This window comes from Manihot esculenta, chromosome 13, assembly GCF_001659605.2.
Source record: "Manihot esculenta cultivar AM560-2 chromosome 13, M.esculenta_v8, whole genome shotgun sequence".
NCBI lineage: Eukaryota > Viridiplantae > Streptophyta > Magnoliopsida > Malpighiales > Euphorbiaceae > Manihot > Manihot esculenta.
In genome coordinates this window covers 20,170,308-20,195,158 of record NC_035173.2, presented here as the reverse complement: position 1 = coordinate 20,195,158, position 24,851 = coordinate 20,170,308, and the positions used below count along the sequence as shown (strand labels likewise).

Here is a 24,851-nt window from a genome sequence, read left to right as displayed (position 1 = left end):
CCCCCAGGACCGCGAACGAAAAGCCACCTACTGTAGGGTAGAGTAGGTCAGATGGCTGGCGAGAGCGAGGAAGCGCAGATCCGAGGCATCAGCGATCCCGCCGAACATCTTCTCCCACAAAAGCTCGGCAATAGAGGTCGTTGCAGATCCGAAAGTGATCTCTACATCATTAAGGAGCTCGTTGTCAAGAGCAAAGGACAACAGCTCCACAGACTGCTTCCTTTTCTCAGTAGGAGGGAGAGTGGCCTCGGGTGATCTAGCAACACGGGCCCTTTTGGAGGCCTGGCCCTCAGGAGGGACCCTTGTAGGTGGAGCTCACTTACCAGCAGCTTCTCTGATGGTGATACCACCACTGGCAGTGGCCTTCTTAGCACGGGGAGTAGGAGGGATGACCTCAGCCCTTCCTTTGGAAGCATCCTCAGTGGCCGGAGCAAACTCAGCCCCTCCTCTAGAGCCATCCTTAGCAGCAGGAGCAACCTCAGCCCCTCCTCTAGAGCCATCCTCAGTAGCAGAAGCGACCTCAGCCCCTCCTCTGGAACCGTCCTTAGCCCCTCCTTTAGAGCCGCCCTCTATAGATTCTTCAATGACAATAGGCTCTTAGGAATCTAGGAGGGAGGCTAACTTGGGCTTATGGGCAGCAAGAGATTTGGAGGCACTGGGAGTCCTACCGCGACTGGATGCCTTAGAAGCACCAAAGCGGGAGTCCCTGGAAGTTGGCACCAAAGCCTGAGATGAAGCAGGGGCAAGAGTAACAGTTCGGCCAGCCGCCTGGGGAGAAATGGCATGAGCGACCTCCCGAGTCACCTCCGTCACGGATCGACCAGCCCAAAAAGCCTCCAGGGAAGCTCTCATGTTCTCCCTGGACAATGTAAAATTCCTCAAGGGTTGATTTGCTCCATGGAAGGTCGGAAGCTGCAAAAAATGAAAATGCCCAAACAATCAGAGACAAATATAAGAAAATAAAAATAGAAGAAAGACGGAACATTAGTAAGTAAATACCAGCTTCCCGGCTGTCCTAAAGACTGAACACGAACATGCACTTCTCGACATCATACTTCCAGGAAATAGAGGTCAGTCTGAGAAGGCAAATCTGTTCTCAGCCTGGGGGCACATCCCTCCATGAGAGGTCTACCTCCCATGATATCCCAGAGCCTTCCTTCAGCTCCACCACTACAAAACCTTCGACCCAGCCCCTGATAGAATCCTTATACCCCGAGAATATAGATAATCCTCATCGGAGAGCAAAATAATAGAAACCCTGACTAGCCCTGACCAGACGGAAGAAAGTGGAGAATAAGGCAGCGGAGGGAGTGAAGCCCCAACATAGACTGACAGACTCAAAGGAGCACATGAAAAGAATGGAGTTGGGTGAGAGCATTTGGAGAGTAACCTCAAAATACCGAAAAACCTCAATAAAGAAGGGGAAAAAGGGAAAAGTCGAGCCAAAATCACGTTGTTTGACGAAGAAGACTAAGCTACAGTCTCGCTGGGGATCGATCAGACCCGGTGGAGGGGGAATAGGGAGAACCATTCGCTCATTACGAAGGGGAGCCCTAATGTGATAAATGAAGGTATCCAAATAGTCCTAAGAAAAGAAATTAGTGAGGGAAGAAGGGGTGATACAAGACTTCAAATTTACGACAGCAGGAATCCTAGGGGCAGCCATTAGAGAGCAAGAGACGTACCTCAGAGAGATTTTTGCAGAGGATGGAAGAGATGAAGCATAGAGAGCAAAGTGAAAAGAAGAGTCTGAAGAAAATTTGGGGTTTTAAATTTGAAAAGAGTAAAGGTAAGGAAAGGACGTTTTGAGGGAAGCCGTTCTTGGGCCGCGTGGTCATACTGGGTTCTAGGGATTTACTCCCTCATCAATCATGTTGTAACGACCCGAAAATCGGACCGCTACCGGTGCTAGGGTTCAGATCGACTTAAGGTCGCCGGAACCCGTAGCAAGCCTAACATATATCCTGTACATCTGGTAAAATCCCATACATGATCATATATTTCCATAAAAACTTTAAATTTTTCATATACTAAGCTTGACCTATGCATGCACTAAAACTGTAAACATAAAACCCCTTACTGGAGCCCTCATCAAATGCTCCAGTTGGGTCAACATCTCATATGTCAAGCCTGGTTCATCATATGTCATCAATAAAACATTTCATAAGGATCATGTACAACAGGGATTTACAACCAACATTGGGGCCAAGCACAATACTAATCCATAAAACATCACTCTAATTTACATTACGTTACATTATTTTACATTACATGTCCACTACTAATCTATTACATATACATAGCCTTTACCCTTACTGACTTCCTGAGCTATCTCTGGCCCTGCAATCTGGGGGTTAGGGGAAAGGAGTGAGCTACTAAAACCCAGTGAGCAGAACAATAAAAACAGTTTATTAAACATATATGCTTTCATGAAATGCATCACATCACAAACAAATCACATCAAGCATGGACTTGTCACCAATGGCCCTCTACATAATCCAATGTGCCCAGCCCACAACGAGAGCTCCTCAGGACTTTCGCTTAACATATCATAACATAACTTATCCATATGTGCCAGGGGCACAGAATGGGCCTTGACCTGGACTTTCTCTTACTCTATGCCAGGGGCGTAGAATGGGCCTCGACTTGGACTTCCATACCATACCATATCATATCATATCATATCAAGGGCCAATAAGTCATTCAACATCCATCCACATCAACATCATATTATGCAATACGTCATATTCGTGAATTCTAATGCAATACAACCTATTACATACATGGCATTCATGATGCATGAACATGCTTAAAAGTTTAATTGCTTTGAAATAAAAAGAGTTGTGTTCTACTCACCTCTGGCTGACTCTGAACTCACTCTGAAGCAGCTATCTCACTGCTGATCACCTCGGTTCCTCAGGTCCGATCCTACACAGGTGGACTTAAATGAGGGACCAAACATACTCTATAAGGACTCTAAACATTTCTCCAAAAACCCCCCCTAAAACATCATAAAATATGCATAAGAAACAAGTAAAAGAAGGCTGGGCAGGGGACTTTCGGCGGCAGGTTCGGCGGCCGAAGGTCCCTCCAGATCCGAAAGTCAGGCACTTTCGGGGGCAGGTTCGGCGGCTGAAACTCCCTCCGGATCCGAAAGTCCAAACTTTCGGGGGCGAGCTTAGGCGGCCAAAACTGCCTCCTCTGGCAGGTTCGGCGGCCGAAACTGGCTTCGACGGCCGAACCTAAATCCTCCTGGGTGGCAGAACCCGATTCTGCCATCCCACACTCAGCCATCCCAACTTCCCAACATGCATTCAACTATTCTAAAACATGCATAAACACTTATTCAAGCATATAGGGGCATAAAACTAGCCTAAACCCCAACAAATATCAACATAGCATCACATTAAGCATAAAGGGTATATAAACCCTAACATTTTACATCTACTCTAAACATGCATCAAAACCCTTAACCCCTTCTTAAAACTTACTTAAAACATCATAAAAGTGGTGGATCTACACTTACCTCTTGAAGATCGAGGGTAGGCGTGACCCAAACTTGGAGAGGAGGAGAAAACGAGCTCCGGGGGTCTCCAAGCTTCAAAACTTTGATCTTAGCTCAAAAATCTTCAAAATAGAGTAAAAACTCATCAAAACTCGAAGGGATTGAAGGAAAACACAAAATGAACCAAAGGAGGGCGAAATCTCACCTATGTCTGAAAATAGAGAGAGAAAACTCGCCCATTTTCGGACAAGGGGCCTTTTATAGGTGGCTGGCCAGACCACCTTCGGGGGCCAAAAGAGCTTCCGCAAGCTCCCAATGTTCGGTGGCTGAACCTGGGTTTTTTCTCCATGACTTTTTCTTTCAAAACTCAATTTTCTTTCTTCATTAAAACCATAAAAGCATTAAAAACATTTTATGAAAATCTTATTTTACCCTTCTAGAAGGCTCCGACATCCGAAAAATTCTGGATTCCAACGGAGATTCTGTCGGAAGGTAGGAATTCCGATGCCGGGGTCTAGCCGGGTATTACACATGTAATAACTGCTGAGGAGGTAAAGGGGCATTTGATGACCATCGGGCCTTCTATACCTGGGATCAAGGCCAGACCCTAATGAGGAGGGCAGGTCCAAATCCCACCAGGTCTTTCTTGAAGTGAATCAGCTTACATTGCGCGTCTCAGCTCAATCGGAGAATCAGACCGGACAGACCTCACACGCGGACCCTTCCGAAAGAAGCGCAACCGGATAATGTGACCAAAGGAAGAAAAGCAGACCCGGTCACTTTGCAGCCCTGCCCGCATGCGTGCCGAAGGGAATTAAATGGTCGTCTGGCGTGGAGAGGGGCTCTGAAACATCCGTACATACGGATCTGAATGACAGAGACAGGTGGCACTGTAGCAGAGAGGTGGTTAGACGTCACTAGCGGACAAAAGCAAAAGGGATAAAAAGGGAGAAACCTCTCCATCCAACCTTACACAACCACTGTAAACCCTACTTTTTGGATCTCAGAATATCAATTTCTAAAAAAAATTCAAATTTGACATATACTTTCCATCAATAAATTTTAAAAATTATTTAGGATTTTATAAAAAAAGTAAAAAATCTAATAACACATTATCTCAGTCTCATTAAGAGGCTAATTGACTTTCTTTTTGTAAAGGGTAACTCCAAGCCATCCATACTCCAACTTTTAAGCCATCAAGCCTTAACCTTTAGCTTCGCTATGAGCTTTTTTTTTTTTTTTTTAATCTATAAGGGTACATTAGTCAAGAAATATTTTGTCATTAAGTGTATAATTAATACTCAAATTGGAGCTGGATTTTTATTGTAAAAAAATTTGACTTTTTAAATTTGACAAAAAAAATATTTAGTAAATAGAGTTTGATTATCTACATGTGGCGGTCAAATTTCACATATAATGTCTGTATGACACAACCTACCGTGCGTAGGGTGTTAAAAAGGCCTGTCACAATTAGCCCGTCACGTGATTGGCTTTTTCATTTGATATATATATATATATATATATTAACTTTTAAAATTTTAAATCTATAAATAAAAATATATTATTATAATATAATTAAATATTTTTATAATAAATAGGTCGCTACTTTTCTAGTTTACGGGCTAGCAAAGCTGAGGTCCCATTAGGTGATTTATGTGGGGTTGTTTCTTGTAGACGTTGAGCCTGCGTGCCTTTTATTTTATTTAAAATTTTTCTTTTTGTAATGGTTGGCTCTGCTCCTTTCCCAAGGTTGTCGTCGACTGCGAAGTTAGGGGAGACAACCCCTATATTTTGCTTAGTGCTAGATTTAAGTTAGTGGGCCTTTAAGCTTTGCTTTTTTTCTTTTTTTTTTTCTTTTTCTTTTTGTTTTGCAGTTGAAACGGATTGTAACGTCTAAAACTTGTTACCATTGTAACGGATGCCAAAATTGGCATTAGGACGTTTAAATGAACAATGTAGGATTCTAGCAGAAATTGTTGGCATGGCAGTGTTACTGACACGGCAACCTCAAGTAGCTCGGCATTGTCAGGTGATATGGAAGTTGACATGGTTCGCTGCTGACGAGTAACCCATTAGCCAAACGATGAAAAATGACGAGAACATCAACATCGGAGTGGATCGCTGGAGGCATGCACCTAAGTTTTAGATAGTTCATCTTTGATTAATTTCATTCATATATTTTCACTGTTTTTTTACATTGACGAATTATAATTGTTGATCTTCATTTCTTTCACCTGCAATGCAGAGTCTCAATTTTGTCACTTCACATAAAATTCTAACCAGAAAGAATTTTATAGACATTCACAGATCCTAATGGTTTATAGACATCCAATGGGCCTACTGTTTAGACAAGAAGATTCAGAAGAGGATCAATGTCATGCTAACTAGAAAGAACAGGCTAAGCTGACAATTTCAACTGCAAAAGTTTTGCACGAGAGTGTACCAAGGAGGAGAGGATGGATACCCATGTATTGGGTGGTAAATTTCTCTGTAAGTGCTTTAACTGTTCAATTACTCTGTTGACAGTTTCCGTTGAGGCCAAAGTATCACCAGCCCATAATATCTGCATCAAAACAAAGTTTCACACAATTAAAGCAAACGGGTAAATGGGATGAGCAGAGCCTATGCTAATATTCAGGAACCACCCCTCAAATAACACTAAAAAAGGGGAAATTATTACTTAATATTGATTTGAAATTTTCTAAAAATCGAACAATCATATCATCTAAAAAAGTGGTTCACCAATTTGGCTGCGTCGACGACAGTTAGAATTTTCTTTTTTATGTGTGTGAGTTTTCAAATCAGAATATACTAGAATAATATTATATATTTATATATTCAGAGAAAATATAAAAAAATAAAATATATTATTAGACTTCATATCTCAATAAATCTCCTACTTAGAGACGAATCCATTCATCTTAACCATTTTCATTCTCCATGCCAATGTATCCAACAAAAATACTAACCGCAAACATTTTCTATACTACTGAGACCTTGCACAATTCGAACTTCCCAGCATCAACACCTTTAGTCAATATGTCTGTTGGATTCTTAATACCTTCAATTGTTTTTAAGCACATCTCACCTTCTTCCACCAAACTAGAGTGAAGTGGTACCTACGCCGGATGTGCTTTGTTTTGAAGTGATACACTGGGTTCTTCACCAATTGTATGACACTCTGACTACCAGTAAAAAGAATCTTGTCAAGTTGCTTCTTGCCCAACTCTTCCAGTGATCAATCAACTATATCATCTCCTTACTAGTTTCAACAATTGCAATATATTCAACTTCTCTAAATGATATAGAGGCACACTTCTGAAATTTAGACATCCAGTTCACTGCTTTTCCATCTATAGTGTAGACATACCCGGATGTGCTCTTACTTGTATCCACATCTCCACTAAAATCAGCATCAACAGAACCCTCTAATACTACCTTGCCATTCTCATAAAAAAGTAATATACTAGTTGTTCCTTTCAAGTATCTCAGTTCACAGCTTCTCAATGCTTTCCCTGAATCTAACATATATCTGCTCACAGCTCCTATTTCATGTGCTATATTAGGTCTAGTGCAGATCATAGCATACATTAAGCTCCCAATTGTAGAAACATAAGAAACTTTTGCCATGTGATCACACTCCATAACTGTCTTGGGTGATTGCTCCTTTGACAATTTATGATGGTTAGTCAAAGGCGTGCTTGTGGGCTTAGCATCATCAACTTTGAACCTGAACAACACCTTCTTAATGTATTGCTCCTGGAACAAATTTAGAATTCTAGCAGATCTATCTATCCTAGAACATCCTCATTTCTAGAATCTGCTTTACTGCACCCAAATCTTTCATTTTAAACTCTAATGACAGTCTCCCCTTAAGATTATTAATCTCCTTCATGCTTGACCCTGCAATCAATATATCACCCACATACAAGACTAAAATAATAAAGAAGTTGATAAACTTCTTGATATAATAACACTGATCCTTTTCACTTTTGTGAAAACCGTTTCTGCACATGAAAGAGTCAAACTTCTTATACCACTGTCTTGGAGCCTGCTTCAATACATACAAACTCCTCTTGAACTTGCACACCATGTGTTCCTTACCAGGAACCTCATATCTTTGTGGTTGCTGCATGTAAATCTCTTCCTCTGGATCCTTATATAAAAATATTGTTTTTACATTCATCTACTCAAGGTACAACTCCTTTGCTGCAACAATACTCAGCAAAATTCTGATTGTGGTTAGCTTCACAACAAGAAATAATATTTCAGTGTAGTCGATACCTTTTCTTTGTGAATACCCCTTAACTACCAATTGAGTCTTGAACCTAACTTTACCATCAGTTTCATTTTTGATCCTGTAAACCCACTTGTTCAGCAAAATTTTTTTTTCCTGCAGGCAACTCAGTTAATTCCCAAGTGTCATTTTTCTCAAGTGACCATATCTTATCATCCATGACTTGTTCCCACTTGATTGAATCCTTTATCTGCAAAGCCTCGTTAAAAGGATTAAAATTCCCCTCTATCAGTCAACAAATAATACAAGGAAGGTGAATACCTTTCCGGTAACTTGGTAGCCCTGGTAGATCTCCTCAACACTGGCTTAGGTGTGACTGACTATTATTCTGGTTCTGTAACAATGTTTTCTGGATTTTCCTATAGTCTTACTGCAATATCACTAGATGAAATTTCCTGCAACTCAATCTTAGCTCCTACTTGTGCATCTTCATATTGCACACCAGACTTGTCCTTATAGAGTACATTCTCATTAAATGTCACATCACAGTGTTTAAAGCCTTTGCATCAAGCTTGTCTCTCTTCTCTTGATCAATGTGAACATAGGCAGTGCATCCAAAAGTCCGCAAGTGAGTAACTTTGACCTCTTTATCTGATAAAACTTCTTCTGAAATCTTGAAATCCAAAGAAACTGAAGGTCCTCTATTTATCAAATATGTTGTTGTGCTCACTGCATCTGTCCAAAATATTTTTGGCAACCCAGCATCTGCTGTGCTCATGCTTCTTGTTCACTCATTCAATATTCTGTTCATCCTTTCAGTAATCTCATTCTATCTTGCCTTGCAAGAACTGTCTTAGTGCACCTGATTCCCACATCAGTACAAAACTTCTTGAATTCTGCAGAATCACACTCTCTTCTGTTATCAGACCTTAGACATTTGATCTTCAAACCAACATAATTTTCAATTTCATCCTTTCACCTCTTAAAAGTGACAAACACATCTTATTTATATTTCAGAAAGTAAATTCATACCTTCCTACTGAAGTCATCAATAAAGATAACATAGTATAACTCTCACATAGACCCATATCAACATATTTTAACTCTTGCAGATACCCCTTCAAAGCTAACATCTTCATCCTCTTCTCACTCATGTGTCTAAGCCTGTTGTGCCACAAACTTGAGCTTGATGTACTGTCAACTGTAGCAACCATGTCCGAACACCCTGCAGTAGTGTATAAAGTTTTAGATTTTGTGCCCCGTACTATCATCATAGCTCCTTTCACAATTTTATAGGAACTCTCCCCGAACACTGTTTTGTAACTCGTACTGTTCAGGTAGCCAATAGAGATTGGATTCTTCTTCAAGTCAGGAATATACCTGACATCCTACAGCTTCCACTTACCCCCCCACCTGAGGTCTGGATATACACATCCCCGTTTCCACCAATCTCCAAGGCTTTGTTATCAGCAAGATACACCTTTCCATAATTTTTATACTTGAAATTATAGAATAATTGTATGTTCAGATAAGAATGGAATGATGCACTCGAATCAAGTATCCATGAGTTAACTGGATTGTCTACAATAAAAATTAAAGTATCACCAATATCATCTGCAAAATATACAGAATCATCATCTTCATGGACTTGTTCTTTTGGCCTTTATTCTTCTTAGGTTTAAGGCAGTCCTTCTTAAAGTGTCTCTTTTCACCACATCCCCAGCAAATAACCTCGTTTCTACCTTGAGATTTTTTCCGTCCCTTTTACTTCGATCGACCATATTTGCTATAGCCTCCCTTCGACTTACTCCAACCCCTATCCTTAACACTGAGTGCATTACCAGACAAATCCTCGATTTTCCTTTCGCGAATGCTCTCGCTCATGACAACATCTCAGACTTCATCAAACTTTAACTTTTCAGACCCATGTGAACTGTTAATTGCGGCAATAACAGTATTCCACGACTCAAGTAGAGAAGACAACAAAATTAGAGCTCTAATCTTATCATCAAAATTAATATTGACAGAGTTTAATTGACTAATGATCATATTAAATTTGTTAATATGATCCGTGACAGATCAACTTTCAGACATCTCTAAATTAAATAAACAACGCATCAGATATACCTTGTTAACAGCCGACGGTTTCTCATACATGTTTTGCCAAAGCCATCAGACATCCTGTAGTCGTTGTCTCCTTAACAATATTGAAGGCAATGTTTCTTGCCAACGTCAAACGGATCAACCTAGTGCCTTTCGATTCTTCAGATCCCAAATCTATTATTTCATAGTTTCTGACTTCTCTCCTAACAGGGATTCATGGAGATTATTCTGATACAAATAATTTTCAATTTGCATCTTCCAGAAACCAAAATCGGTTTCATCGAACTTCTCAATTCGAACCTTCGGCTTTCTATCATCTTTTCAGATTGTTGTGATACAAACTAAAAGCTCTTATACCGGTTGTTGAGAATTAGACAATCACACAATCCAAAAAAATCAGCACGAAAAGAAACCAATACACAAATTTAATGTGGTTCACCAATTTGGCTACGTCTACGGCGGCTAGGATTTTCTTATTTCTCTTTGAGTTTTTAAAATATGATACACTATGAGAATATTACATATTTATATGCTCAGGAAAAATACAAAGAAGACAATATATTATTAGAGATATCTCAACATTGAAATGCACATCAAATCATTTTGGATAATTGACAAAATATACCTCTGCGAAGACTGAAATGATTTTGGATAGATGAGTATTTTCATTATGAATAAGTTCTTCACTGAACCTGAAATGATAAACAAAGTGTACAAGTTACTAGACAACTAGTGTCCTGGTTGCACAGGTGGAAGTATGGTAAAATAATGACTTACTTATTAACCATCAAACAAAGCTGATTATGGACAACTCTGGCCTGATATAGATCATTCATTATTGGCAAATGGCTTATCCATATGCCAAATTCCTGTTCAATAATTACAAGTAATATCAGCAAATTGCTCCAAAAACTACTAGTCTTGGGAGGTCAATGGATTGCCATCAGAAATCCACAATTACTCTTTTGGCTGTTCTCTTTGGTTGGCATTAATGAATGGAACTTACATGACTTCCAGGATTTGATATTAAAAAAAGTTTGATTCCATCATAAATGTAAAATACAAGAAGTATGTGTACTAACTTCATTGAGTTCCTCGTGATGGTAAAGGCATATTTTCCCGAGAGCTGAAACAGCTGCAGCATGGGCTGGTAAGTAATCTGGATGCAGTGTCTCTGGATTCTGCATGATGGAATTCAGACCGCCAAGAGCCTCTGCTAAAAGGTATTTGAATTTAATGGATAAACAGTAGGAAAAAGAGATAATGTGACAAGAGTAGTGTAGGAATGCTACCTTTCATGTGAGATTTAAATATTGCTCCACCAAATGATGCACTAACACCAATACACTGTGCGACTATCTGCAATAATGATTGTTTCGGATCAGAGTTGCACCAGTTACCAGCTGTAGAATTACCAATAGTAAACAATAGACTGAGGTAGAGAGACACCTTTTGAATTTCTGGGTTCATCTCATAGCAGGCATCAATTAGGAATCTAAGACTACCTTCACAGTACCTATGTTGTACGATGAGTTAAAGTGAATCCAAACTATCATGATTAATCAAATTAGTGAAGTTTGCTCACTTCAATGCTTCTTCTTGGCATTTCTCTACAACATCACTGAAGATACGAAAGGCAGTTCTTCTCTCTTTTGGTTTTCTATCATTCTCCTGAAGCCAAAGAACATGTTTTTTACATCATTAAACCAATCAATCAACAACAGTATCTGTTTCAGTGGATCCTACAATTGATCAAATTCAAGGTTTAAGCTACTGCTGGCGAATACATCAAAAGTAAATAAACTGGTTGTAGAAAGGGTGGAAGAAACTTACCCACATATATGGCATGCATGATAAGATCTGGTCAAAGAATTGGGATAAGGAAGCCTTATATATTTCAGTGAAAGTAATTAAACAATCACCAGCCTGTATCAAGAAGGAAGCAAAGTTCACTGTCCTCACATAAATGAGTAGCCAACAGTATCAAAGCCAAATGTTCAATGAGGGGTTATAAAATACTGACCTTGCTATGAATTTTTTCTATTTGCTCATTTTCTACTCCACTCCTTGAAGTGGTAGAACTGGATATGAGAATCTTCAATATTATATACAAGAAACGTTTGATCTGTTCTTTCTTGAGGGTAGGTTCGGACATCTAAAGGGCAAAAAAATATCTTTTCTTCAGATTAGGGTATTGTTTCTTCATGAGAGAAGTAATATATCCTGGAAAAGAAAACGGCTAGGCTTTTGCTAATACAAAATTCACAATAAACAGAAAATGGCGTATATCTGTCAGATAACAGTTTTTACATGTCATAAGGTGTCGACAGATGAGACTTTTCATAGATACGTAGTTGCTTGGTTCTTGGATGATATTTTGTTTTTAAAATGTTTTTTTTGCTGATGTAATATTCTAGTGGTAGGTGATTGTTTTAAGTATATTTCCATCATACTTAACCATGTTTACTTTAGTTGTTAGAGTGGTTAGGCCCTCTTGTAATCAGTGTAATCAGATCTCTTTGAGCTATATTATGAAATGAAAATCCTCATTTCTCACGTTAGAGAGTAAGAGAAGTTCTGCTGAGATTCTCGATCTGTTTCTCAGCTCTGTTCTGATTTTAGATATCTGGTTTCAAGCTTTCAGTTCTAAATGTCTAATTTCATTTTTTAGATATCTATTCTCTGTTCTAACTTTAACATAGGACACACAGAGTAACCAATTCACAAGAGAGGCTTGCTTATGTAATCCATCAAGGGGGAGGACATTAAAATTTATTAGTTTCTTTTCTTATAGTGCAGGAATTTTGAATAAATAAATTTGATACCTCATACGCTTGAAGCAATAAAGTTTAAAAATTGAGTTGGTAAATCAGATAAAAAAACAGCTTTATTTTTTTTTCCCTGAAATGTAAATACACAACTTGCGAGGAAAAAAGTGAAAGAAAAAGAAAAGATTAAACAGGCTTCAAAACCTTGTGGTGTAAGCAAAATAATACATGAAATTAAGTTTCATTAATAATAGACCAAAGGAAAAGGAAAAGGAAAAAAAATGATACACACCTCCATGCATTCTTCTAGTGACTCTAAAGTTGTTAATTGAATTTCCATCAGTTGCTCCTACAACAAAAATCATTATCTAGACAATAGGCTTGAAAACAAAGTGTAGAAATATAATATTTTGTTGTTGTATTTCATAATAAATATTACAACCTATTTATATATAAAAGACGGTATCTAAACAGGAAGGAAAATCAAGTCTATAATTATACAATCCCTAAGATTAAGCAACTAACCCATCTATCAATATTTATTTCCTATATTAATATATTTACTTCCTATAATCTATAACATCCCCCTCAAGTTGGAGCATAAATGTTAATCATGCCCAACTTGTTACATATATAATCAACTCGTCCCATACAACTTAGCAGACACCGAATTTGTGAACCCAACTTCTTTCAATAATTGACGTACCCACAAAACTTCACAAACGGTTTTTGCCATGACTCGACATTCAGGTTCAGCACTACAACGGGAGACCACATTTTCTCAGCTTGGTAAAACGTCTTACACATCATAAATACGAGAAATATTCCCTTTGCCAGAATATAAAAATTTCAAATATTCCATTAATTCTTTAACAAATTCAAAATGATTAATAAGACTAATCACCTTACTGTGAATAGAATTTCGGATCCGTGAACAGTACTTCGATGAACAGTACTCGTGACTCATGAACAGTACTCGTGAACAGTACCCAACGAACAGTGCTCGTAAACAGTACCCAATGAACGGTACTCGTGAATAGTGCCCGATGAACAGTACCCGTGAACAATACCTGATGAACAGAACCCTAAGTCTCCAAATGTTACCCTTTATGGATAACCTAAATGAACAGAGCCCTAAATCTCCAAATGTTACCCTTTGTGAGTAAGCCAAATAAACAGAGCCCTAAGTCTCCAAATGTTACCCTTTCTGAGTAACCCAAATAAACAGAGCCCTAAGTCTCCAAATGTTACCTTTTATGAGTAACCCAAATGAACAGAGCCCTAGCTTTCCAAATGTTACCCTTTATGAGTAACGAAATGAACAGAGTCCTAGGACTCCAAATGTTACCCTTTTATGGGTAACCCAAATGAACAGTATCAAAAAAAGCCTCCACCCAACACCCAAACGAACTGCAAATCTGACAAGGGAGCTGCAAGGCAACTTTGGCATCCTCTTTAGGTAAATGGTGAGAGACAAATATTATCCTAGATGGATAACACAAAAGAAGAGGAGTCCTGAGTCTCCAAAAATTTAAGACTTGACGAGAGAGAAAAAATAAATAAATCTCTACGAACCTGGCTCTAATATCATGTAGAAATATAATATTTTTTTGTTGTATTTCATAATAAATATTACAACCTATTTATATATAAAAGACGGTATCTAAACAGAAAGGAAAATCAAATCTATGATTATACAATCCCTGAGATTAAGCAACTAACCCATCTGTCAATATTTATTTCCTATATTAATATATTTACTTCCTATAATCTATAACACAAAAAAATGGGCTATTCAATATCCACATATTTACCTTGTCAAGAGCTTCCGTTAAAGCTGATATAATGTAGGAACATAAATTCTCAAAAGGCAATTCCTGATATCCCTGAACATAACCTTTCTCAATTGCTGCTTTAGATGATCTCAATATTTTTGGCATGGCTGATAGTAACAAAAGCTCACATTTGTGATGGCTAGGGAATGGATGGATTGGCAATATAAGAAAAGGACAGTAAACTAGAAAGCAAGAGCATACCCATAACAGAAACCTTTCTGACTTCTTCATGGAGATCAAAATTTATAAGTGGGACTAAAGTTTGAGCAACCTACATAGAATTATCAATAACTTTATAATCACTTCTATATTTGTTCAGAGGCCTAAAAATACATCCACATGACAATATAATATTATAAACAAACCTCATCAATCCATAAATGAAAGTGTTCCACCAACTCAGTAGCAGAGGTACATAGCAATTTACAACCTTTGGCTTTCTCCTTGAGGACCTCTCCTTTGATATCAGTCCTTTCATCTCCAAGACTTGCGGATATGACACTAGATTAGTTAGATGCCCCAGCATAAAGCTAAAAATTTAGTAAAAGCAGTATCATATTTATGCAGAAATTCCTTGCTTTCATGAGATTGCCGTACTATTCGATCACTTGCATTAGATGAAGGAAACAAGGAATCATGGATCCATCAATTTAAAATTTCTCCAATTATTATAAGAACCTCTGAGAAGAGCTTGAAATTCATAAACAAACCATGAACGGATAGATAATTGATTTTGGCAAACACTCTACCATCATTATATATGATAAATAGAATTTTTCAACTTTTTCCTAAAAATAATAGAGACGTAATTTATTGTTTGCTTTTTTGAGATATTGAACTTACATATTATATGTATAGCACACAAACTTCTGCATTCTGATGGATGATAACCATGTTTGCACCAAAATCGTTGAAGAAGATAACATATATATATATATAGGAGTATTTGGTTTGAAAAACTTGATAAGGCTTAATTTTGATTATATACATAGATATATATTACCTGAAGTATTTAAACAACAAAAAGAGAATAGTAGTAGAACATTTCTTGACATGTAGACACACCTTTGCAATGATTTTTTACTTTCAGAATACTGAGGTGAAGTGACATGGCACTGAAGTTGAGCAGATTGAATAGAACGAGGAACAATGACACACAAGTAAGGTTGAAACTCTTGGCCTAAGCATTTACATAGTCTGCCCCATGCCTGTAACATGGATTCAAGATTTACAGAAAAATAAGGGTACTAATGAAGAATGAAAATTCAGTTTTCAAAAGAAATTGAAGAAACACTGTTAACATACTAGTAACACTTGACTTCTCAATGGATCTTCTCTCTCTATTTTAGATTCATGCAAGGAGATAAGTGTTTGCACAACCTTCCATGAGAAAAGGAATAGTTAATAAGGTTCATATCCCAATAATAACAAAAATGGAATTTCTAAAACATAAATGGACCTAATACATCTTTAGACCTGTACTGTGAATCCAACTACATCTACACTATAGTATGTTGTGGACTAGGCAAAAAATTTGGCATTTCTAAATTTTCAAGGAGCTAGTACGTAAGATTGGAGTATTGAATATATTCTTAATCACCAAGAATCAAAGAAAACACGGAGCATAGGAAATAGAATAAGATGAAAGTCCACAGGACTTGTGACTGATGCAGAAATAGAACAAAATTCTTACTATTCACTGGAAGAAGTTAGGACAAGGCATTATCCAACTAACATGCATTCTCCATGAAATCTTCTAAATTTTAATAATTTCTCATCCAGACTAGTTAAACAAATTATGCTTGTATTGAGTTTGTGGTAAAGAACTGCCAAGTCTGTCAGAAAAGATATCGAATAAATAACTAGAGACTTTGAGAATCTTAATTTGTAACTTCTGATTAGCAAGTTGCATCTTCAAGTGCCAGTTCTAATAATTACCATTGGAATATCATCACTGAAATCCTTCTTCCCAGCAGCCAGTCCAACCGTAGTAATGCATTCAATAGATTTAAGAAGAAGCATGCCGTTGGACCCAGTGGCTGCTTTCATCATTATAACTTTCAAATGAGGCATGACAGTTTTGTAATGTGGTTGAAAAAGATCCTGAAAAAACTAAATGCTAAATAAAAATTGAGAAAAGAAATCAACTAAGAACCTCAGAATAAAAAATCAGAGCAAGTCTTAAGTAGTACCTCTAATGACAAGGCAAGTGATGCTATTGCTGTTAAAGCCTCCTCTTTCAACTGTTGCTTCCCTCTCTTAATTGAGCAGTGTAGACATCAGTTATGCCAAATGAGGTACAGACATATAAGAATTTTGTGGTATAAGATGAACAAAAAAGATAAAAAAATAGGATCAGTTAAATTGAATACATTCTACCTGTAGGCATCTAAGAAGTTTACTGACAATTTCATCCATGTAAGGTGTCAACAGATCTGAAGTGCAATACTTACCAAAGTGAAACAGCGTGCTAGCAGCTTGTACCTGCAAAGCCATATGCAAAACTAAAACATGAACACATTTCGTGCCAAAATGCTAGGTGCATATGCAACATGTGCAAAATATAAAATAGGACCACCGGCAATGAATTAAATACATCAAGTTAGTCAAGACTTAAATGTCACTAAGCATGTTTGGCTACAGAATTAAAAAATATTAGGGTGACAAAATTGTGCAAAAAGGGGGGGGAGGGGGGGGCGCAGATTACTATGATTTCAATTTCTCAGCAGCCCATAAAGTTTCTGACTATGTAAGTTTAGCAAGAAGCTTGAATTGAATTTAGGTGGTGCAGGGGATCATACAAGTTGTGGATACAGCATTAGTGAATCTAGTTTTCTATTCCATTCCTGCAGTCCTAAGAACTATATGTCCAGGCTCTTTATAAGCAAGGCTGAGATGTGGTAGGCTTATGATGTTGCAAGGGCAAAAGATGTGACCAAGCTGTTAATCCATTCCATTACTTAACAACCTAGACCTTTGAAAGTGACACAGAGGCAAGACTTGTGTGAATGGTATTTGATTGGGCAATGTCTATTCTGTCTAAAGTTTCCATGTAGCTCATGATATTCCCAAAACTATTGCTTCTTTAATTAGGAGTCCTGTCTAAATATAAGCAGAAGAAAAGATGCTCAAGGGTTCAAAATTCAAGTCTTCATTAGACTGTATTTTGTGCAACACTGGGTAAACTGTGGCATCTAGCTAAAATTTACACTCTGAAAAAATTCATCTTAAAAAAAAAAAATTCACTAGCTATTTCCATTTACTGTGACAACATTTTTCTGATAGGTATGCCTGAAATTGAAAATAATCTCAACAGAGTGAAACAACCACAAGCTACACTAAATACTACTGTCAGTGTACAATATCAAAAGCTATCTAAATGTCTTAAATAGGCTCATTGGTCCAAAAATTTAGGAACGATTATGGTTGTGGTTATGGAAGCTATCAAATGAATGTAGAAAAAGTGAAAAGGATATTCAGGATTGTGCATTCCCTTCCATTCAAGTCATGTTGTTATGCCACATACTGAAACATGTATAGGGAGGCTCATACATTTGAAAATTCTTATATTCAAGGCTTCATTTGATTTATAGAAAATATTCCCCAGAAAATTATTTTCTACATTTTTTGATGTTTGGAGCACTTAGAGAAATTGGTCAATGGGACATATTTTCTTAGTTAAAGTGAAATTAAGCCAATTTAAAAGGAAAAAGTCATTTTACGGACTTTGAGCATCTTATTAACACCATTATACTTTTATGAATAAATTTATTAATATTCTTTATTTTTTAAAATTGCAACCAATCAATGGAAAATAAGTTGGAAAACATTCCATGAAAAAATATTTTATACTAAATATATTTGCCATTGAAATTACCACATAAGTTATTTTTTGTAAGCAAACAGAGATAAGTTAAGGGTGTGGCAGATCATATACCTGAATACTGGGATGCGAGGAAAAATTCAAAGCTTTTGTCAAAGCAGGCAGCACTTTTTCATAATACTGAAACTGAAATTCAGGGTTCAAATTCTTGGAGAACACCTCAATTGCGTTAATAGCCGCCCAACACACTCGATAGTGGGTGTCATTAATGGCTTCTATGGGTCTTTCTACCAACAGATCCAACTTATTTATTGATTCCTGCAATACTAAAGAGTGAGAAAATGATTTCTGCATATGGTGGAAGGCAGTATTTGATGGAACGCGCACATATTTTTTCTTTTTGCAGAAAAAAACAAAGAAATCAAATGATGAACACATACGTAATTTTACAAAATTATAGAATCGGAAAAGAGAGTTCATTCAAGAATGGGAAAGAAATTCCTTGGTACTCTGTCAGATGAACATAAAGAAAAGGTTTTAAACTCAGAATATAAACATGAAATTGGAAGAGAAATTAGACCGAACACAGATACCTTTGGGCAATTTCTTGCAATGATGGAGTGTGATACAACAGCAGCATGCCGGTTTTGCCATTCCTCAGAAAAGAAGTGCCATTCAAACAGTAAACTGTATTTCTCCAAAATAAATTGGCCACCAATAGCAGGTGCAAATCGAGCCAATTTTTCTACTCCTTCAACAAATACCCTCGAATCATCTTCAAAATTGTCGTTCCCATCCCAAGAAGGGTCATCATCAATATTCTCAAGCATAGAAACTATTCCAGAAATAAAAATCCCAGTTTGGATAAGCACTGGCTCCTCATCTCTATAATGCATAACAAGTAGCCCCATAAGTTCCTGAGCAAGAAACCTTGTTTTCCTTTCAAATTCAGATTTTCCCAAGATTTGATAAACAAATTGAAATAATTCATTAATATGGGGCAACATCAAATGTGGACTTTCCTTGGTTATCTCAATCAAATCCTCAAATGCCATCTGTGCATACTTTTCGTCACTCTTATCGAAGGCCAATTCGTCCTCTAAGATGAGGGTTTCCATTACTCTTGTCATCAGGTCTTGCATGGCATCTTCGCGTTCTTTTTCTTCACTCATCGTGATGTCAGATGGAATCATTGGCGGGTTTAGTAAGAAATGATAGAGAAATTGAGGGTTTCTTGCAAGTGAAAAAGGGGGTTTTGAAATGGTAGTTGGTGAAGGTTTGACGAAGGTGAGAGACACTTAATTGGTTTTATTCTATCTTTGGCATTTGGCGCCAATTTTGCAATTTAAAAAAAAAAAAAAGAATAGGAGAACTTGTGAAATAATAACTGCAATTCAAATCCGCCTCCTCAACTATACGTCGGGCCAAATAAATCAATTTTAAAAATATTAGTTAAATTAATCATAAACTTTTTGAAGTGCATGATTAAACGAGTTTAAAATAAAATATCACCGAAGAGAGTCATAAAATTTTTAAAGAAATATTTTTTTTTCTTTATTTAACTAGAAATGTCATATTCACTTGACAGTCGATTTAAGTATGATATTGCATATTATGTCATTTGATTTTTTTTTCTTATTCTTCTTCCTTCAAAATTTTTTATTATTTTTCTTTGATTTTTAGGTCTCTGTCCAATGAGAGAAAACTGGGTTAATTTTGTTGGTCTTTATTTTGTAGGTGAATGGTGGTGACTTATGTGTTTAAATTTTGAGCAGTCTCATACCTTTCATTCATCACCATCGGCGCTACTGGACTCGCAGATGAAGAGCTCTTCTCTCCACATATAGATCTGCAACTCTATTGCTAGTGCTGGTGCTACTTGCTCTGAATTTTTTCTATCCAAAGGTTTACCCTGTGTCTTTTATGGTCCTAACATTCAAGGTTTAATGATTGATCTTTTTTTACTTTTAAATCTTGTGGTCACTACTACTACAACTTAAAAGAGATCAAGTCCTCCTTAATTAACTGTCCAAGAGAATGGATAAATTCATACCTTACATGTTTATCGCTAGCAAAGAAGCCTTGGCTGATGGGGGCAACATGGAGCTGTGATTGGCTCTGCAATGAGTGGCATGAAAGTAACACTAAGCTCCCGACACATTAATCTGTGAATTAAATAATAGTCCTTTAAAAACTCAACTAAACTTGTTTCATTAAATTTTAAGGTTGAAGTCTTGTCAAGTGGGGTATTAGTGAATGTATGTACTAGTTCTGCAGGTATTTTCAATGCAACCTAGAAATACCACCAACAATATGCATGCTTTAAAAAAAGGAAACTCTGTCTGTTTTCAATTTATAAATAACAACAACATTATTATAATTTGGATCTCATACAAAAAGATGAAGTATTTCTGTCTACTTTTTACAACAGAGTTCTACAATGATGAGATTTTTTAAGGAAATAAAATCAAGAAAAACAAGAGAAAATCTTTGAATTCTTTTTCTTATTTGACTTATTGGTTTTGAGTGTAAACTAAATGCTTGAATGGGGCCTTCTTGAAAGGGATGCAAAAAACAGGATCTTGTTGGCGCAAGAGGAGAATAAAAAGATTGAGAAGAAGCCATAATCTAGAAACTCAAGCCCATGGAGATGGAGATGATTGATGAGGTTGTTTAATGATCTTCTCAAAAGTACCTATAGATTGAAAGGGTACTCAACCTATTTTTTTTTTAAATAATACTATAAGTAAAAAATAATTTTTTAAATTTAAAAAATAACTATATATTTTTTCATTCTATAATTTTTATTTATTTTATAATTTTTATTCATAATTTTTTCACATATATTAAAAAATATAATTATTTTAATTAAAAATAATTTTTTATTAATTTTTTAATTATATTTATTTTTAATATGAAATAAAAATATAAATTTTATTAAATATTAAGAGATATTTTAAATTTTTATTTATAAAAATAAATAATTAATGATAAATTGCGTTGAAATAAAAAAAATTTTGAATAGAGTTTAAATATTTAATTTATATGTTAATTATGAAAAAAGAAAATTTAGAATAACTAAAATAGAAAATTGGATAAAAATTTATAGGGATGAAAGAGTATAATTTTATATTTATTTACATGTAATTATTTTTCAATTTTATATAAATAGAATAATAGATTTACAATATAATCTTTCAAGCACATCTATTTTTCAATTAATTTTGAATAAATCTTGAAATTCTCACAAATCTAAAGCATAAAATATACTCTATTCATCTCGTCGAAAGAATTTTATTTTTATTCTTATTTAGACTAAAAATATAGTTAATATACTTATGACAACTAAAGAGATAAATTTTCTTTATTTTTTTTTCTAATATATTCTTTATTATTATTTTATTAAATTTAAATAATGTACATTATTAAATTACTAATAAGTTCTATTTTTGAAACTATAGACGTTTAGAAAATTACTAGACAATTATCCAAATCACACTCTTAAATGGTAAATATGAATTTATCTACTTCCTCATTCAATTCTTATTCCTTTTATTCATTATTTAAAATTTATAACCAATAATTGGGAAAATTTTTATTTGTGTCGTTCACTTGTTTTATTTTTACGATCTAGTTTTAATTTATTTCAATAAAATAATTTAAATTTATTATTATTTTTAAAAAATTCGCTCTAACATGTTATAACTAATTTTTATATTATTAAAATAAAAAATAATTAATTTTAACCCCTCTCTATTATCTATTTTACTTGTTTTTTTTTCTTTAGGCTTTCTCTTATATTTGATGGTCAAATTGATTTGCAACTAAATTTACTAACAAGATTATGGTAGTTGGTAATTATTAACATATTAGTAATGGATAATTTAGAAATTTTGCACCTCAGATATATATGACTGATAAATAAATATAATACCTCAAATTGGAATTAATAATTTTGTAAAATTTTAATTTAATTGATTTATTTTTTAATAATTGTATTTAGTTGGGTGCTAGTTTTCTAGTAGTTTATCTAATATTAACAAGGGTGATATTTTATAAATTTGAGTGAGTATGAGCTGGAATTAGAGTAACTTGTTTCATTGATTCTAATTCTGCAATAAATTTACGTAGTGGAGCATGCATGTATTAAGAAATAATAATTTAAAAAATTCTACTTTTCATCTGTTTCTCTCTTTCCCTATCCTCTCTCTCTCTCTCTCTCTCTCTCTCTCTCTCTCTTTCTTCCTTTTTCTTCTCTTCTTCCTTCCCTTTCTTCTTTTTTCATCTCTTTAAATTCCTTTCTTCTTGCATTGTGTTGTGTCTCCTGGGATTATTCTTCTAAATAATGTTTTGATGAACGGTAGAGATCATATGGAGCCCATAAATGATCAACGATGCATGGCTTCCTAGAATCTAACCTTAGCCATGGCTTACCCTTACCACTCCAATGAAGAAGGCTAATTGGACCCGGATGAAGACTCCTGCATTTCCCTTGAAAGTTATCACCACCTAGCCCATGTTGGTTCCATCTATGGTCCACTGGCTCGATATTTCCAGCCAGAACAAGCAAAAATGGTGGCAAAGACCCTAGCTGATATATCCTCTTTTGCTTTTGCACTGCCATCCACTTCTCAACTCTTTGTGTATACTCACCTTTTCTCCATTTATCTACATCTACCACCATCACTCCTGTGTTGAAATAACAAGGAATCCTTCCTTCAAATGTTTTTGACAGTGCTGGGTCTGCCCAAAATGTTCCAGTGAAGTACTGAGTAAAATTTGCATGGCAATATTCTGGTGCAGCCACTACCTTACCTTTCATATCCACGTCCCATAATTTTCCGACGTCATCCACTACGATAATATCTGAATCCAAGTAAATAACTCGTTTCACATGTATTGGTATGATATCAGAAAGATAATTTCTTGCATAATTCAATGGCTGGTCCAAAGCTTGTCGAATGGACCTGGATATCTTTCCCTGAACCCGCTTAGAATCGAACCGGTAGATAGTAAAGTTCAAGAACGGGAAGGTTGAGTTTATGCTTGAAGATAGCTCAAGTTCATAATGCACAGAGAGGAAGTGGAATGAGAGATTTTCAGGACACGTGGAATGTTGTAGCATTGAGAGCACGGCAGCCATTGTACCTCTAAGGTAATTAACATCAAGGGTCATGGCAATATGGATGATGTCGATCTCCTGTGACCCACAAGCATTGCCATTGCGAAAAGAGGGAGCTTCCAGAAAAGTGGGAAGCTCCGGCGAGGGTTTCCGAATAACTGTTCCGACACGAATGCAGCCTACCATGGTGGTGAAAGGGTGGAAGAGAGACAGGAGGCCAAGGAGGAGAAGAAGAGAGGAGGAGCTCCAAATCAAGGCCATCCTGCCTAGTTAAGGTTTGTGGAGAGCTTTGGAAATGCTAAAGATTCATGATAAGGGAGAGAGAGGTAAAACAAAATAAAATTAGTATTGTTATTTAATATTAAGAGACAAAAAAGAATAGCTTGAAAAAGAAATAGAGAATGAATTTAAGGTTAAGTTTGGTAGAAATTGTGAGGAAGTGAAAAAAGGACGGATTATCAGTAGACTTTGAGAGGTACAAACAAACAAGATTAATTAAAAACTCATCTATGTTTTAAGCCTTTGATTGCATTGCATGGAGAATTGAGTGTTAGAGAGAAAATTTTTATAAGCACAGTGTACAAGTCAATTTCAATATTCAAGCAATAGACCGTAATGAAATTATCTCTAAAATTAGACTATTTAAAACGTCACTAAATATATCTTTTTGTAAATAATAATAAATTCATCTCAAAAAAGTTTTATTTTGCAATGAAATAATATATTTCAATTAATCACGTCATCAACTTTAGTAGCACATTAGACTACAAAAATATAGTGCTTTTCCAATGAAAGAGATGTTTTTGTAGCAAAATTTAATATTTATTGCTAAATGTATTAATTTATTTTTAAATATCTTTTCTTATTATTTTTTTAATTTCAAAATAAACTTAAAGAACTATAATATATCATTTATAATAATATTGATAGGAAAAATAAATTACATCTATTTTTAAAATCGAAAGATTCAAATATAATCTTAATTAAAATAATAAATTAAAAGTATACACAGAATTTACAAATTTACCAACGGAAATTTCCGTTGGTAAACGCTGATTTTCCGTTAGTGGAGTTTTTCACTAATGGATCTGTGACGGATTCATTTTATTGAGAAAATCCTCGTTGGTAAATTATTCACTAACTGAATTTGTATCCGTGAGTGACATTAACGGACCACCAACGGAAATTTCCGTTGGTGACACTAACGGACCACCAACATAAATTTCCATTGGTGACACTAACGGATTTCTTGTTTAGTAATCCGTTAGTGAATAGAAATGGACACCAACGGAAATTCCGTTGGTAATCCGTTGGTGATCCATAAAATTGCAAACTCACCCGTTTATTTTCATACATTATGCATTATGTAACTGTTATGCATATGTACCCTGTATATTCATATACATCCATTATCATCCTTCATCATACTGGATAATAATAATAATACTATATACATAA

General features: G+C 35.7%; 2 protein-coding genes across 4 annotated transcripts; both read right to left on the bottom strand.

The window, feature by feature from the left end:
* Window positions 1–5,781: 5,781 nt before the first annotated feature.
* LOC110629719 (importin-5-like) lies at window positions 5,782–19,587 on the bottom strand. Of its 3 annotated transcripts, none has more exons than XM_021776812.2 (20): window positions 18,865–19,586; window positions 18,386–18,589; window positions 16,828–16,932; window positions 16,641–16,706; window positions 16,387–16,560; window positions 15,754–15,828; window positions 15,514–15,656; window positions 14,814–14,934; window positions 14,650–14,719; window positions 14,428–14,555; window positions 12,906–12,962; window positions 11,869–12,000; window positions 11,679–11,771; window positions 11,431–11,516; window positions 11,295–11,361; window positions 11,138–11,204; window positions 10,928–11,058; window positions 10,623–10,714; window positions 10,471–10,537; window positions 5,782–6,068 (listed from the first exon to the last, which is right to left on the bottom strand). In XM_021776812.2, the coding sequence occupies exons 1-20, from the start codon at window positions 19,462–19,464 to the stop codon at window positions 5,904–5,906; spliced, it is 2,643 nt and encodes an 880-aa protein (XP_021632504.1). In that variant the 5' UTR covers window positions 19,465–19,586; the 3' UTR covers window positions 5,782–5,903. The 3 variants fall into 3 exon arrangements, with proteins under 3 accessions (XP_021632504.1, XP_021632505.1, XP_043805584.1); XM_021776813.2 differs by having other exon boundaries at window positions 16,387–16,551; XM_043949649.1 differs by lacking the exon at window positions 15,754–15,828 and having other exon boundaries at window positions 18,865–19,587.
* A 3,014-nt stretch (window positions 19,588–22,601) lies between these two features.
* On the bottom strand, window positions 22,602–23,654 carry LOC110630549 (probable galacturonosyltransferase-like 4). Its single transcript, XM_021778085.1, has one exon. The coding sequence runs from the start codon at window positions 23,652–23,654 to the stop codon at window positions 22,602–22,604; it is 1,053 nt and encodes a 350-aa protein (XP_021633777.1).
* Between the last annotated feature and the right edge of the window lie 1,197 nt (window positions 23,655–24,851).